The following is a 16,581-nucleotide window of genomic DNA, read 5'->3' as shown; positions in this document are numbered from 1 at the left end:
AGGCACAATGTCAAGTGTGAGCCACTAGTGGACTTCCAGAAGGTGTTGTTCCCACCACTGCACATAAAATTTTGTCTTATGGAACAATTTGTCACAGCTCTTGATAATAAGCCTGGAGCTCTCAAGTACCTGCGAGACTTCTTCCCTAAGCTGGCGAGACTTCTTCCCTGAGCTGGCGAGACTTCTTCCCTAAGCTGGCGAGACTTCTTCCCTAAGCTGGCGAGACTTCTTCCCTGAGCTGGCGAGACTTCTTCCCTGAGCTGGCGAGACTTCTTCCCTAAGCTGGCGAGACTTCTTCCCTGAGCTGGCGAGACTTCTTCCCTGAGCTGGCGAGACTTCTTCCCTAAGCTGGCGAGACTTCTTCCCTGAGCTGGCGAGACTTCTTCCCTAAGCTGGCGAGACTTCTTCCCTAAGTTGTCTGAGGCAAAGATCAAAGCTGGTGTCTTCGTTGGACCACAAATAAAGAAGATCCTGGAGTACACAGAATTCCCCAAGAAGCGTAGGAAGGAAAAATAAGCTTGGGGCAGCTTTGTCGCAATTGTTCGGAGCTTCCTGGGCAATCATAAGGCCGAAAATTATGTGGAACTGGTTGAGGCTCTGGTGAAGAACTACGGCAAAATGGGCTGCAGGATGTCCCTGTAAGTCCATATTCTTGACGCTCACCTTGATAAATTCAAGGAGAACATGGGAGCATACTCAGAGGAGCAAGGCGAGCGCTTCCACCAAGATATACTAGACTTTGAACGCCGCTACAAAAGAGCGTATAACGAAAACATGATGGGAGACCAATACGTGAAAGTGATTTACATTACAGTCGCAAATCTCGAAATATTTTTGTTCATTTTTGTATAACTTTAGTATAAATGCATGTAAATCTTGATTCGTATGTTATTTTATTCAAACCTTATGTAAGTGAAAATTTCCAAATTTGCCCGTTTTTACATAGAAAATAGGTCAATGTCTAAATTTCGTTATTCAGGTCACAAAGCAAAGTTTGAAGAGAATAATGGCAATTTTCTGTACGTTCACAACATAAGCAGTTAAGAAATAACACATACTATCCAGGAACAAAATTTATGTTACATAGTGTTATCATCCTAATTATAAAATAACCTGAACCAGTGGACATTGTCTTACTCTTTTAAAATCATAAGAAAACCGAACCTTCGACTCTTTTGTGAAACATCGTTATAATTTATACTGCCGTTCTTTAAATTAGAAAGACTTAAATTAATAATTTAATTGGGCTAGTTTTTAAACACCTGGAAAGAACCTCAAAAGATATAATTAACCAAGAATAAGTTAGAAGGCGCCAAACCCTTGGAGGAAATACTTTTACAAGTGCTATCTGTGCATAAGCGTCTCTAGCTTTTTAACTAATGAATATCGTTAAATTGCCCAAATTAATGTAAATTATACAATAAAGAAACAACTTGAAACTGTCCAAAAGAAACTAATCTAATAACATGCGTTGAATCCCATCCAGTCTTACAGCAGTACGTCTGAAGGCTTATAATGAAAAACCAAGATTCAATACAAACGGTGAGCATAGCACAAATAGTGTAGCTTAGTGCTTAATTGCAAAAAAAAAAAAACCACAAAAAAACGCTTTCGCTGTGGAAGGTTATAAGAAGCTACGGTAAAATTTCACAATTTGGTCATGCAAGAGTAACCCATTAGCGTAAGGTGGACAGTGTTCATCAACAAACAGTAAAATAACTTCATAAAATAAACCAAAGTATCGTAGTCGTAGATCAACAAACAGTAAAATAACTTTATAAAATAAACTAAAGTATCGTAGTCGTAGATCAACAAACAGCAAAATAAACCAGAATATCGTAGTCGTAGATCAACAAACAGCAAAATAACTTTATAAAATAAACCAGAATATCGTAGTTGTAGATCAACAAACAGTAAAATAAACCAGAATATCGTAGTTGTAGATCAACAAACAGTAAAATAACCTTGTAAAATAAACCAGAATATCGTAGTTGTAGATCAACAAACAGAAAGGAAAACTGATAAAGTAAACTGAAAGGTTATAGTCGAGGGACCAATACAATATTTTACGATGAGTGGAAACCCCCTACATGATCATTGTGATTTCGAATGGTAATGTGAAATTGTTGCGAGATAAACTGTGTTAATGTTTGTTTTCTTTTTGAAAAGCATCTTTTTGTCATAACTAGGAATATAAATTTGCTGGTAACAAAGTAAAGCATACATCGTGTCATGGGCAGTAAACAGATTATCTAAATTTGTAGGACAAGACTGAAACAATATCTTAAGTTCTGTAAAACACATCAAAATTTTTTCCTTCAGGTGCAGAACTTCACTTTAAGTCGTCACAGAAATGTTACAAAATTTAAATATCTAAATAGCTTTCAGTACAAAGATGAGATTCTCGTAACTAACACCACAGCAATGGAATTCCTTTCATATCAAATTCAGCAGTTGAGCCTACAGCAAGAAATATTCCCGTTGTATTAAATAGAACATCTGAAAGTACTGCAAGAGATACTCCTTTTGTAATAACTTGATAAGTTGAAACAGTTGCAGGAGATATACCTTTTGTATAAATTTGATCAGTTGTAACTGTTGCAGGAGATGCTCCATTTGTTTTAACTGATTTGTTGAAACTGTCATAAGGGATATTCCTTTTGTATTAACTTGATCAGTTTAAAATTCAGAAGATAGTCTTCAATGATATGCTTAACTTTTGAAACTGGCAGTAGAATAAGTAATACACTTCCAATTTGAGAAACTGCAATGTCTTGATGGACAAACATAATGTTTCTTTATCTCATCAATCTCAGATTTAGTGTTGAGCTATGGAGATACACATACAGTCTGTCTTGGTCAAAATGTTTACTTATAGAACTGTATTAGTGTTACTGTCTATATGCATGGAGTAGTTACTAAGTAAATGCCTGAGTATTAACAGATAAGGTAGCATATGATTGAACAAACCTGTACAAATTGTTATTCTGGTCTGTATAAGCTCTTTTGAGCATATGTTCGTCAATTTCTCAAACTAGATCAATGCTTTGTTCAGATAATTTCTCTGTACTTGGGGTAGAGTCATGCCTTGTGACGCACCAGAAGGCGTCAAATTGTTCGACTGTCCAGAAATGGTATGAAGCAAACGGACATTGCTAGAACAGTGTGATACCCCCATTATACTGTATCCAGAATCCTGAAACATCATCAGACTACAGGAAATGTTGTTCCAGGATGCCGAAAAATAATGTCCTAGATGATCGTGTTTTAATCATGTTAACATGTCGAGATCAAGAGAAGTATTGCAACACCTTAAGGTGGCAATGGCATGAACACATTCATTCCAGGGTATCCAGTACAGTGAGTAGGAGACTGTTATTTTGCAAGAAGGTCTATCTGCAATCCGATATTAACCAGAATTCATCACCGTCGCCGTGTTAATTAAGTAAGACAATATGCCAACATACAATTAGGGCACTGATGATATGTTATCTTTTCAGATGAGTTCTGTCTTTGGCTTGTTAAAGCTGATGATGGAATTCGCATTCATCATTTGCTTGGCGAATAGATGAGGGAAGACTTTCTATCCCACAGGGAATGCATAGGAGGCGGTGCAGTACATGCTTGAACAGCTTTTAATCTTAGTGAAAAACTCCTCTTAATATCCTACAGGAAAACGTTAATAGCACCTCCGAAACGTGTCACATGGACACGATGCTTCTGCCATATACTAAGGCAAGATTTGGCAATACTTTCTGTTACAGGATGACAGTGCCACTGCCTGCAAGAAGGCATTACAAGATTGTCATGGCCAACATAATTTCAAATTGTAATCCCATTGAGAATTGTTGTGCAGAACATAGTAAGAAAACTGCTAATCACAACACCAATACAGCTACTGTAGCCGAGTTGAAGTGCCTTCTAGTGATAAAATGAGATGAAATCACAGTGGATTACATCAATAACCTCATCGACAGCATGTCACAATGTGTTGTAAAAATTATTACAATATGAGTAGGGCCAATCAACAACTGAATATTTAATATGAAAAATTAATTTAATAAGGTAATAGACGCTATTTATAACAATTGGATGTTATATTTGTCATTATAAATGTTTTGATAAAGTTTTGTACAGTTTTCTGATAAAATTGTTTGTTTTTCTAATAAATCGTTCGTGATATCTATCAATCTTATTATACAAATTACATACATATATTTTCAATATAGCATACATTTCTAAGTTTTAAAGTGTTAAGTGTATTTTGTATTCCATCTTACTAATAAGGATCTTACTTGTTATAGGCAAACGTTTTGGCCAATAATGAAACTTTAAAGAATGACATTCTGTTGCTGACGACATGTATCCACGAGTGGTTTCTCAGCAATAAATGCCCTTTTAATATGTTTCTCTAAGATTTCATAAAGCCTTAAGAGTCATTTATACACCAAACATCAGAATCTTTAATGATGTATTTTCACTAAAAATTCTCTGTTAATATACGGAGTCAAAGTGTTGACTGCTCCGGGTACAAAGCGATTTTCATATTAAGATTAAAAATATAGTTCTTTAACTGAAAACTTAAGTTTCATTTGCGTTGTCTCTAAAAGCTCTTAAACAAATTTTAAAAAAATCAAAAATATACCCACATTCTATACGATGATTCAGGTTGTTCACGACATCTATCCACTTCTGGTTTATCAGAAATAAATAATCTTAAGAAAGTAAACTTTAAGTACTTACATTCACTGACAGTCCAGTATTTGTAGTGGTATCGGAAATTATTTCGGCTGTGTCGTCTTGTTCATCTTTTGACTTCCTGCAGAAAACAATAAAACACATCTCAGCCTTCTGGTGGTGAAACTGGTTGTAGATGGATCGAAATTAAAGTTAATTATTAATGTAAAAATATTATTCAGACTTTTCCAACAAAAATTATCAGTAATTCCAATATACTGATCATATTTTACGTGCTTTCATTAGATATACGAGTAAAGAGTTTGTTTGTTTTGAATTTCACGAGGGCTATCTACGTTAGTCGTTCCTAATCTAGCAGTGTAAGACTAGAAAAAAAACAACTAGTTATCACCATCCACCGTCAATTCATGGGCTACTCTTTTACCAACGAATAGTAATATTGAATGTCACATTATAACGCCCTACGACTGAAAGTGCAAGCATGTTTGGTGTGACAGGAATTCGAACTCGCGATCCTCAGATGACGAGTCGAGCGTTCTAATCACCTGGCCATGCCGAGCCACAAGTAAAGAGAGAAAGAGAAATTACTCCTTTAAAGCTGGACGTTGCGTTGATGTTTGATCTATATCACATTTTGGCTCTGACGTTTCGTCTTTCAATGGATGAGAAACAACCTTCTTCTCTTCTGTAACCGTGGAACCAATGTTGGACTGGAGTTCATCATCAACTATATCTACAGGCACAGTTTTCAACCACTGATATACGCTGTCATCTTCTTCACTTGATGGTTCGTGAAGCTTGATTTCAGCTCCTGATGGATCCTGAGCTTTAATTTCATCTTTGTTTTCTTCTCTTAGTGATTCATGATCCTTCCTCTCTCCTCTTGATAATTCAGGAGCCTCGTCATTCGAGTCGATCTGTTTGGAATCTGGCTGCCACTCGTGGTCTCCATTAATTGTCATTGCTTCTACAGATGTTTTATCATCAAACAAAGTGTCTGAGTTGCTGTATTTTATATGTGATCTGTGACTGACACCAGACTGACTGGACTCTGATTTTAATTGTGTCACTAACGTTGGACAGTAACTGTAAAAAGGCAGAAAAAAGAAACTTTAGTACAATTTCCGTTTAAATAAATCACAGTTTGTCAACACCAACTCCATGTTTCTGTGTGTGTGTGTGTGCTTCTTAAAGCAAAGCCACATCGAGTTATCTGCTGTGTCCACCGAGGGGAATCGAATTTCTGATTTTAGCGCTATAAATCCGAGGACTTACTGCTGCCCCAATGTGAGACTCATGTTTGTCTATTTTGTTATCAGTTTTTCAATTTTATTTATCTCCATATAAAATTTATATTTATAAAATTTATTTCCATATAAAATTGAAATCAAGAAAGAGAGTTTAATTAACGTGTGAAGTCTGACCACGGTACGAAATGTTTAATCTGATAAAAAAATGAAGTTCATTTGATGTTAAAGGTGATTTTCGATTGAACTTTAAGACCAAATGAACTTTTGAAGGAATACGTATAATAGTTAGAAGTGGCTAAAAGTGAGGATTTCAGAAAGTTTGTTTTGTTTTTGTTTGCTTTTTTTAATTTCGCGCAAAGCTACACGAGGGCTATCTGCGCTAGACGTCCCTAATTTAGTAGTGTAAGACTGGAGGGAAGGGTAGTCATCACCACCCACCGCCAACTCTTGGGCTACTTTTTTACCAACGAATAGTGGGATTGACCGTCACATTATAATGCCCCCACGACTGAAAGGGCGAGCATGTTTGATGCGACGGGGAATCGAACCCGCGACCCTCAGATGACTACACACAATTAGTCTTACTTTTAATCTTAAGAATGAGTCGAACGCTTTAACCCACCTGGCCATGCCGGACCATTTCAGAAAGACTCAATAACTTACAACCGCATGAAGTACCATCAAACGGGAAACAGTGCAACATCATAAACAGATCAAACAGGAAGACTGTATTTACAATTAACACTTTTAAAGAGCAATAAATAAATAAAAATCCACATTCCTCTACTTACTCTTTCACGGAGCTATCTGCAACAGCTGTAACAGTAAAAGAAAGAACGTGATTTATCTTTCTATCATTCTCTATAGCTAAATAAAAATAATAAAGCACTTATGTGATAAGCTGGATATTACCAACATTTACACTGACTGATTTGGTTATTTATATGTTATCGATTAATTTAATTATTTACAATAACCTGCTAGACTGTAATTCAAAATAAACATTATCTTTCTGTATTACAGAACTCAGTAAAAACAACACAACTGTATGTTTCACAAATGCGTCATTTATTACCATCATGGTTTTACCAGTAAAGGCGTCATCAGGTCGTGATAAATGATGTAGTTGTGAAACGTATAATTGTGTTGTTTTTACTCAGTTTTGTAATTATGAAATTTCACCAGGTTTCAAAAATCAATTACATTTTACTGTATTCCTTAGCACAAAACAATTTTATTATTTTAGGAATAATTGGTTCTCTAGGCAAATTATTCCAAACAATCTTACTTTTAGCCTTAATAATGACTGGTTTTCTACACACACATTACATCAAGTAGTCTTAATTTTAACCTTAAGAATGACTGTCTTTCTACACATAATTAGTCTTACTTTTAACCTTAAGAATGACTGGTTTTCTACACACAATTAGTATTACTTTTAACCTTAAGAATGACTGGTTTTCTACACACAATTAGTCTTACTTTTAACCTTAAGAATGACTGGTTTTCTACACACAATTAGGCTTACTTTTAACCTTAAGAATGACTGGTTTTCTACACACAACTAGGCTTACTTTTAGCCTTAAGAATGACTGGTTTTCTACACACACATTACACCCAACAGTTTTACTAGTTTACCCTTAAGAATGACTGGTTTTCTACACACACATTAGTCTTACACCCAACAGTTTTACTTTTAACCTTAAGAATGTCTGGTTTTCTACACACAATTAGTCTTACTTTTAACCTTAAGAATGACTGGTTTTCTACACACACATTACACCCAACAGTTTTACTTTTACCCTTAAGAATGACTGGTTTTCTACACACAATTAGTCTTACTTTAAACCTTAAGAATGACTGGTTTTCTACATATATTTCTTCAAACGGTCTTACTTTTAACCTTAAGGACGACGCCATTCTTGTCTCGGAGTAGCATCAGTACTTCGTCATGAATCGCCTGCTCAATGATATAACCGTTGATGGCTGTAATTTGGTCTCCAACCTTGAAGCGTATTGTAAACTTTTACTCATTAATTTATATCCAACTCATGGTGTTTATAGTATTCTATACCTACACATTTATTCTAAACTTCCAAATATTGAGTGTTTATTTTTAATTTCCATACTCATGGATGCATAATGTTACATGTTCTGGGCGATCATTTCTACTTTAAAACACGGACCTCTATCCTAGGTATAAACAGTCCACTCCTACTTTTAGTCGTTAAAAGTTAACGTTCGTAAACCTCCCTCAATTTTTAGGATATATAGAAAAAGATAAATTTTCTCCATTAAAAAAGTGCACAAATATTTCGTAGTTTCGAGTTTTTATAGCGCCATCTATAATAATAGTAATTCTTCTGCTGAACGGTTAATAATATGACTTGAAGTTATTATAATCCTAATAACTGACGATTCACTACAATCACACAGTCTTTCTTGTCACAAACAGCGTTTTCTGCAATAATATAAAGAATTATGAAGATGAAACTTCGGACTTCGATGCCCGTGATGGGCAACGCACAGGTAACTTATTGTGTAGCTTTGTGTTTAACAAGAAACAAACAAAAGCTCACAGCTAATTCCATTGTAACACGGTCTTTAATACCTGACGGAGGGCGTATACTCGTAAAGTTGCTCAAACAAAACTTAATGTTTCATTTAGACGACTAAGTTTATTCTTTATTATCACTTAGCTATGTGACTCGTCAAATCCACTTCCTAATTTAGAAATATTGGCAAAACGTATGGTGACCAGTCAGTAGTGTACAAGTCTAATCTTATCCAGGCAGCGATAACGGCTACCAGAGAAATACCTGCAGGTGTAAGTTAAGTGATATATTACGGTTTGAACCTGGACTTCAGACATGCTAACTACTTGTCACACCAGCCCACAGAGACATAGATAAACTGATGTTTGCGTACACAACAGTTTGGTGATAAACTCGGTTTGGAGGAGAATTAGATAGTCTGTTTTGATATTAGTGAAAATTGCTGTTGAATGTACCATAAACAACTTGTTTCAATCCAATCACTGATATCTTTGAAGTAGTTTGTTTATTCGTTTGTAGGTAAGCACAAAGATACATAATGTGCTGCGCAGATAGCCCTTGTGTAGCTTTGCGCGAAATTTGGGCTGTCTGTGTTTTGCCTACTGTGGGCATCAAAATCTGTTTTCTAGCGTTATAAGTCTGCTGATATGTCGCTGTGGCACTGTAAGACTTTAGTAATAAGGTGTAATTTAATGAATGTAATTTACAGGAAAAGTTGGAAACCCAGTATATGCTATTTACCTCAAATGATAAACTACTCTAACGCTGCACCTGTTTTATTTACTTTCATTGGTTGTTATGATACTTATTAGGGCGGACTACGTACAATTTAGCATATACTAGTGTTACACTTTTTATAAGGACTTGAGATCAGTGATCCTACAACAAGGAAACAAACAGTTCGTAAGTTACTTGTTAACAAACTTATTGTTCGTTGTTTCTTGCCTGGCATGACAACGTGGTTAAGGAGCTCAACTCATAATATGAGAGCCCTTGGTTCGAATTCCTGTCACACCAAATATGCTTGACCTTTCAGCCATGGGGGTGTTACAATGTTCGGTCAATCCCGCTATTCGTTGGTGAAAGGATATCCTAAGAGTTGGTGGTGAGTGGTGATGATTAGCTGCCTTCCCTATAGTCTTACACAGCTAAATTATGGGCTATTAGTGCAGACAGCCCTCGTATAGCTTTAAGCAAAATTGAAAACAAATAAACCATTGTTTCTTTAAAGTTAATTTTATTAACAGCACTGATTACTACTAATTAACTTTTGCTTTTACTGCTATAATGTGAGCTGGAATTCTAACGTCTGAATGTAAAATTACTTTGCTTACCCCAACATCCAAGCTGTGCTCTAGTGATTTTATTTAATTTACGAAGTGTTTCATTGTAATTTTTTATTGTTGTGACAATTAAGGCCTATTTTGATAATTACAATATAAATACATACATATTAAGAGCATTTTGCATTATTTCCTTAGTATATGGATTTAGGACAAACCTAAGACCCATAAGGTGGACGAACTTTGTCAGATATTAAGTTTTCTTACGATATGTCTTATAAAGCTAAATACTTCAAGTTAGACTTGTATATAGAATTAGTTACATAACTAACAGGTTATTTTTATTCCTGATTTTTGTAGGTAGTTTGCTTTAATGAGAAGCTATTGATAATTACAATATATCGTTTTATTTCTCGATGTTTCACTTCTGAGTGGTGAGTGCGCTTCGAATATATAGCTTAAAACTTAAGGCGTAAGCCGTCCCTTTCACTATTTTGAGCCTTAACACACGTCGTTAGTCCATGCAAAGGAACCACTGCTAATTATAATATTAAAAGTCACTTTCGTTTAGCTTCCGTTTCATGTATTTTGCTTCCGGTTTCCTCGTTCAGTTGAGCCCTCATTTTTGGAATTAAGGAGTTAAAATTGAAACGACTGCTAAATTCGACCTGTCTGTCCGATTGATTATCGGTTTAGAGATGTGATGGAGAGGATCCATCCGAGCTCCTCTATTTAATTTCACCAAAACTAGTTCAGCCAATTCCTTACAATAAACTGCGATAACAGACAGACATAGATGAGCAATTCTACGGCATGTATAAGTTTGTTTCTTTGTTATTAAGTGCAATATTGTACAATGGGCTATCTATGCTGAGCCTACTACATGAACAAACCTCAAAATGATATCAGTATAAGTCTTGAAGTGTGTCGTTCAACTGACAGAGAGCAGAGGAAGATTTCATTTGAAAAATCAACTTTGTAAAGTTTATAGAAAAATAACGTTTGTATATGAATGTTGTTGTTGTTTTTCATGTCATAACGCAACTAAACGCATAGCTTGGGCTCTTAACAATTCGCCAAAATAAACTGAAAAATCTACACACATTTGGTTTTGTTTGTTTGTTTAGAATTAAGCACAATGCTACACAATGGGCTATCTGTGCTCTGCCCATCACGGGTATCGAAACCCGGTTTTTAGTGTGTAAGTCCGCAGATATACCACTGTGCCACTGGGGGGCCACACATTTGGTACCCCCATTTTGGGGGGCCCGGCATGGCCAAGCGTGTTAAGGCGTTCGACTCGTAATCCGAGGGTCGCGTGTTCGAATCCCGGTCGCGCCAAACATGCTCGGCCTCCCAGCTGTGGGGGCGTTATAATGTGACGGTCAATTCCACTATTCGTTGGTAAAAGTGTAGCTCAAGAGTTGGCGGTGGGTAGTGATGACTAGCTGTCTTCCCTCTAGTCTTACACTGCTAAATTAGGGACGTCTAGCGCAGATAACCCTCGTATAGCTTTGCGCGAAATTCAAAAAAGCAAACAAGAACAAAACAAACTTTATGATATCCTCACTTTTAGCCACCTCTAACTATTATACGTATTCCTTCAAAAGTTCATTTGGTCTTAAAGTTCAGTCGAAAATCACCTTTAACATCAAATGAACTTTGCGCGAAATTACAAAAAAACAACAACCCATTTTGGGGTCTCCAGCAAGCAAGATTATATACTGATCCTTTCGTACGTCAGATTACAGTTATACTAATTAATTTAAAGATTAACCTATCAACAATCCTTAATAAGACATTTTTTAACAACTCAAACTAACATATTTCCACCTTTTCAGAAACAAACCCTCCTCAAGCCTTATCTATAAATCTTCTGACAGATACTAGATGGCGTCATTGTTTTATCATAACCAAACGTTGTTCATTTCCTTTAACCTGAAACCTCTAGTCTAGTGCGTCAACAGTGTTCTAACTACTACCTATCTGAAGTAAATAATAATTCCCACCACTAAACAAATAATTTAGTACCATTCTGTTTTTGACAGATCATCATAAGGTTTTAAACATTCTTTAGTTATTTTGATTTATTAACAAAATATAGAAGGCAAAAACAACAGTTCAATTTATTGGAATAAACGTTATTTACCCTCAAACCTTTGCGCTGAGCTTCAGATCCTGATTCAACCTCCGATACAAAGACACCTGTTCCATACTCACAACCTGGATAAAATATACATATTAACTGATGTTCATTTAATAACCAGTTTAACATCCGAGACAAAGACATCTGTCCCATACTTAAAAGCTGGAGTGAGACAATATGTATATATTGTTTGTTTTAACCTTTAGTCTTTTCTAACGTAGCTGAAGCTAAAATTATTCGTTCGTTATTTATATAAAATTAATAGATACAGCGAAAAATATTTACCTTTTCTTCAGTTTCAAATACACCCTACGTGTTTCGACGCTTCTCAACGTGACATATTTATAGTTGAAGATATTTCTCGATAATGATAATTTACCGAAATAACTTGAACTTTACAATCAATAAAAATAAATAGAAGTACCTTTTAAACCGACTATGAATATAAAAGAGGTTCGACAGAAGTACGGAAATAAATACATTCTGTAAAGGACTCATTAACGTTTGTTAACTTTAGTTAAATGATTTTATCATTAGTTTCCCTTCTTAGGTACCTCTAACTACAGATTTATTGTCTCTGTACTGCAATGTAACTTAAAAATAAAGTTGAGAACCCCAGTGAAACATTTCTTGTAGCTCAACAATATTACGAATGATTCTTATTCAAGGAAGAGAATAATAAAATAATTATTTCTTAGTTTATTATATCAACAAATGATAACTTACCACCTCTAATGGCAAATCCAAGCGGAACGTTCCGTCGTTTCTTCAAGTGAATCACTTTTTGCCTCATATTAACATAAGGAATAAGGACATTGTACTTCATCTGATGTTCATTACGTACATAGGGGCTGAAGAAAAAAGAAACAAATCGTTAGATCAAAACGACAGATTAACCATGTATATATACATGTAGCATTAGTTAGATGTGATTGCATGTGTGATAGTCAAACCAACAGCCCTAACTCAATTTAAACAACGTATCTATACGTATCAATTTTAATCATGACGGCTAGAAACGTGTGAAGTATTTAATGAAAACTGTCCAACAAATTTACACAATTACAAGTTTTAACATCAGTACGCTAGTAGCATGTGTACTTCAAACGTTTTTTAACATGCAAAATCTCTCACATTTTTAGTTCAGTTTAGAAGTTGTTACATTATATTAGTTTATAAATTTATTTAGAACCCCATTTAACATAGAACTGGAACCTTTTTCACCAATAATAGCAATAAGGACTCAGTATGAAACAGATGCCACTACTTGTCCAGCTTTAATCCCTTCTTTGTGGTAAATGGTTTGTTCAAAAATATTAGATACCTAATGTGACTTTCGTAGATGAACCCGAAAATTCTCAACTGAATTGAGATTCGATGATTGTACTGATGAAAAATGATAACTGAAGCCAGTATTAACAAGTAATGAAACAATTTTTCCAAAAAAATGGAAGTAAATGTAGGGATGGCGAATATTAATCTTTCCAACGCAATGAAAAAAAGATAGTAGGAAACGGTGATTGGTTTCTACTGTTGGTAGATTCTAAATGGTTGAGGTATTTGAATAACTGTGCGAATAAAGTATATTCGATAAACATGTCACTATTAGGACAATAAAAATTCAGTTCCATAAGGAGAAATTAATTTCTTAGATAAATAATATAAAATATTTCATGTTGATTAATGCGGCACATTATGGTTATGAGAATATACTTTTCAGAAGCAATAATTTACAAAAATTTGCCAGGTAACTTTTACATAAATATATTTAGGATTGCATTCTAAATTTAGGTTAGTTTTATGCCTATATTTACAGCTGAATGGACCGCACCTCATAGTAACAGTTTCTTGCACAATATTTATTTTATTATGACATTGAAGCTGTTTTTTGCAAATTAAAATTACAAGCAGAAACGCGCCATATGCTAGCAGTTACAAATCGTAGTATTTATACTTCAGTCTGAAATAAATTCGAAAAAAAGCGAACATTTTCTTTTCAAAAAAATCTGGAAAAGTACTCCACAAGAAAAAATGTTCAAATTATACTCTTCAGTCATACGCAACTCATTGCATCTAAACGGTTCAACGCACATTGTTCAAACTTTTCACAAATTTCACTCATATAAACTGTAATGTTTTATATATTAAAATTGATATTCTTTATTTTAAAAAATCAATTTTTAAGAACGCCAATTTCTCAGTACTATATTTAAAAATTATATCAATAAAAATATCATAAAGTCCATATGTACAGTCCTAGTAAAAATCATGTTCTTATTATGAGGAGAGAACTTTCGTGTAAAATTGTGTTACGTTATAAAGAAATGGTTGCTGCTCATTCCATAGTTATTTTTATAATTCTCTGAATCTTCAATACCTACAGTGAGTTTTTTTATTTATTTTTGTTTGTGGTTTCATTTAATAGATGGCGAAGAAGTTTTGACTACACAAATAAGCACTGACATAATGCTACTTTCACAATACAAAGGTAATATTTTAGGCTTAGTTCCAACTTTTAGGAATCGTCTGGAGTAATCTTTAGCGAAAATATTCTTACTACAGTCAACTACTTTTTGCTAGAGAAGTGTATTTGTGTGTTTATAGTTTTACTGTTTAGAAAATAAAGAATGTTGGCGTTATATAATATTTTACCAAAATTTTTGTTTAAAATTTTCAGTTAAATTCTGATAATCTGTGATGACGAGAAAACCATAACTATAGAAAACACAAAAAGTCACCTTCACACATTTTCGAACACTGCAAATCAAACAGACACAGTATAACCATAGAAAACACCCAAATACTAAATAAAGAAACAAACATAAACAAACGCAAAATTAAAGACGCCTTGCTTATACAACAACTCAAGCCCAAAATAAACCAATATAAAGGAACACCTTCATACCTATATTAATAAATATAATCAAACATCTAAGCATGCCTTCTATATTTCTACACTCAATTACACAACCCCCTTCAAAACATGTGGTCAGCTATCGGTCAGTTACCTCTTTCTTTCTTTGTGAGCCTGACGATGACCGAAGAAGGTCGAAACGTTGTTTGCTCCTTTAAATAGAATTTTCTCAATCCATACCAGCCATTTTTACATATATAAATTATGATAAGTTTGTCAAACAGTGAATAGTTGGCATCTTGTTGTCGAAAAGTAAAGCATCACGCACGGTTTGCTAACAATGCACCAAGAATTGTGGTTCTATGTGCTTTAAATTACCTACCTCCCCGCTAACCAATCAGCTGAATTCGACTGTCACTTTTAAAATGCACCCAAAATCTTTGAGTGCAGAGGGTAGTTTAACAGCAGGAATGAACAAACAATGAACTCTCAGATCGAACATTCTACAAACTAAACTTTAAGTAACCATTAATTCGCAGACGTTTAAATATAATTCTAAAATTATGAGCCACTCCACAGTTGTTTTTATTTATTGTCATGTCCTCCAATGGGACAGCGAAACGTCTAAGGACTTACAACTTTAACATCAAAGGTTAACTTCCCCTGCAATGGTCACTTAAGATAGTTCAATGTGGCTCTATAGTGAAATAAACAAAGTTATTACTACTTAGAACGTATTAACCTTCTCAAACCTAACATTTATATAAACAATCTTTATTTTTTAACTAGTTTTAGCCAACCTCCTGAACTCAACATTGTCTTACCGAATATCCTCAATCAAGGCAAGGCGTTCCGGAACGTTGAGAACACGACGAAGATGACCAACTAAATCTTCAACAGAGGTTTTCTTTCTGAAAGTAAAGTTGCTACTGTCAGTGTTTTGTTTGTTTATTGTTTTATACCTTTTTTAACAATTTATATTGAAATCGTTACCTTACTTTCGTTGCATTTCTTTCAACAAATCAGATAGAAAGGGTTTCCTTTTCATTATTTTTTTGGGTAAAGGTAAACAGGACTATTTACACATATCCATCTCCAATTCCAACTATTAACATTGAACGGTTTGGTTTGTTTTGAATTTCGCGCAAAACTACACGAAGGCTATCTGCGCTATCTGTCCATAATTTAACAGTTTAAGACCAGAGAGATGGCAGCTAATCATCACCACCCACCGCCAACTCTTGAGCTACTCTTTTGCTAACGAATAGTGGGATTGACCACCACTTTATAACGCCCCCACAGCTGAAAGGATTACGAGTCGAGTGCCTTAACCACCTGGCCATGACGGGCCAACATTCAACGAGATAAAGCAAATCAAAAGCAGCTACATGAAACACCTGGGCTAATTCTCTGATAAAGAAAGTTAGTATTTACTCTCAAGACCCGGCATGGCCAGGTGGATAAGGCACTCGACTCGTAATCTGAGGGTGGCGGGTTCGAATCCCAAACATGCTCGCCCTTTCAGTCGTGGGGGCGTTATAATGTGACGGTCAATCCCACTATTCGTTGGTAAAAGAGTAGCCCATGAGTTGGCGATGGGTGGTGATGACTAGGTAGCCCTTGTGTAGCTTTGCGCGAAATTCAAGGATAATAACTACTGTTAACTAACATTGTTGAATGTAAAATAATAGAAACCAAGGATAATAACTACATGTTAACTAACATTGTTTATTGTAAAAATGTTAGAAACCAAGGATAATAACTACATGTTAACTAACAATGTTTAATGTAAAAA

At 34.9% G+C, this 16,581-nt stretch overlaps 1 protein-coding gene and 1 long non-coding RNA gene across 6 annotated transcripts in view; one reads left to right on the top strand and one right to left on the bottom strand.

The window, feature by feature from the left end:
- The window catches only part of LOC143237970 (uncharacterized), a 70,940-nt gene that overhangs the window by 30,281 nt on the left and 24,078 nt on the right, over positions 1-16,581 (bottom strand). For 2 of the 4 annotated variants that reach the window (XM_076477786.1, XM_076477787.1), the window contains exons 3-9: positions 15,611-15,697; positions 12,659-12,783; positions 11,936-12,009; positions 7,845-7,953; positions 6,740-6,764; positions 5,287-5,784; positions 4,744-4,819 (exon numbers count right to left, since the gene is read on the bottom strand). In XM_076477786.1, the coding sequence (XP_076333901.1) occupies positions 4,744-4,819; positions 5,287-5,784; positions 6,740-6,764; positions 7,845-7,953; positions 11,936-12,009; positions 12,659-12,783; positions 15,611-15,697 (994 nt within the window). Of the gene's footprint in view, positions 1-4,743; positions 4,820-5,286; positions 5,785-6,739; positions 6,765-7,844; positions 7,954-8,527; positions 8,815-11,935; positions 12,010-12,658; positions 12,784-15,422; positions 15,457-15,610; positions 15,698-16,581 lie in introns of those variants that run through there. The other 2 variants (XM_076477789.1, XM_076477790.1) reach the window with 2 other exon arrangements.
- LOC143237971 (uncharacterized) lies at positions 8,337-15,712 on the top strand. Of its 2 annotated transcripts, none has more exons than XR_013020356.1 (3): positions 8,337-8,477; positions 14,358-14,420; positions 15,576-15,712. It is a non-coding gene; the product is annotated as an uncharacterized LOC143237971 (long non-coding RNA). The 2 variants fall into 2 exon arrangements; XR_013020357.1 differs by lacking the exon at positions 8,337-8,477 and adding an exon at positions 9,346-9,608.

This window comes from Tachypleus tridentatus, chromosome 13 (genome assembly GCF_004210375.1).
Source record: "Tachypleus tridentatus isolate NWPU-2018 chromosome 13, ASM421037v1, whole genome shotgun sequence".
In the NCBI taxonomy this organism is placed as follows: Eukaryota; Metazoa; Arthropoda; class Merostomata; order Xiphosura; family Limulidae; genus Tachypleus; species Tachypleus tridentatus.
Note: the sequence above shows the minus strand (reverse complement) of the source record. Positions and strands in the feature narration are given on the sequence as shown.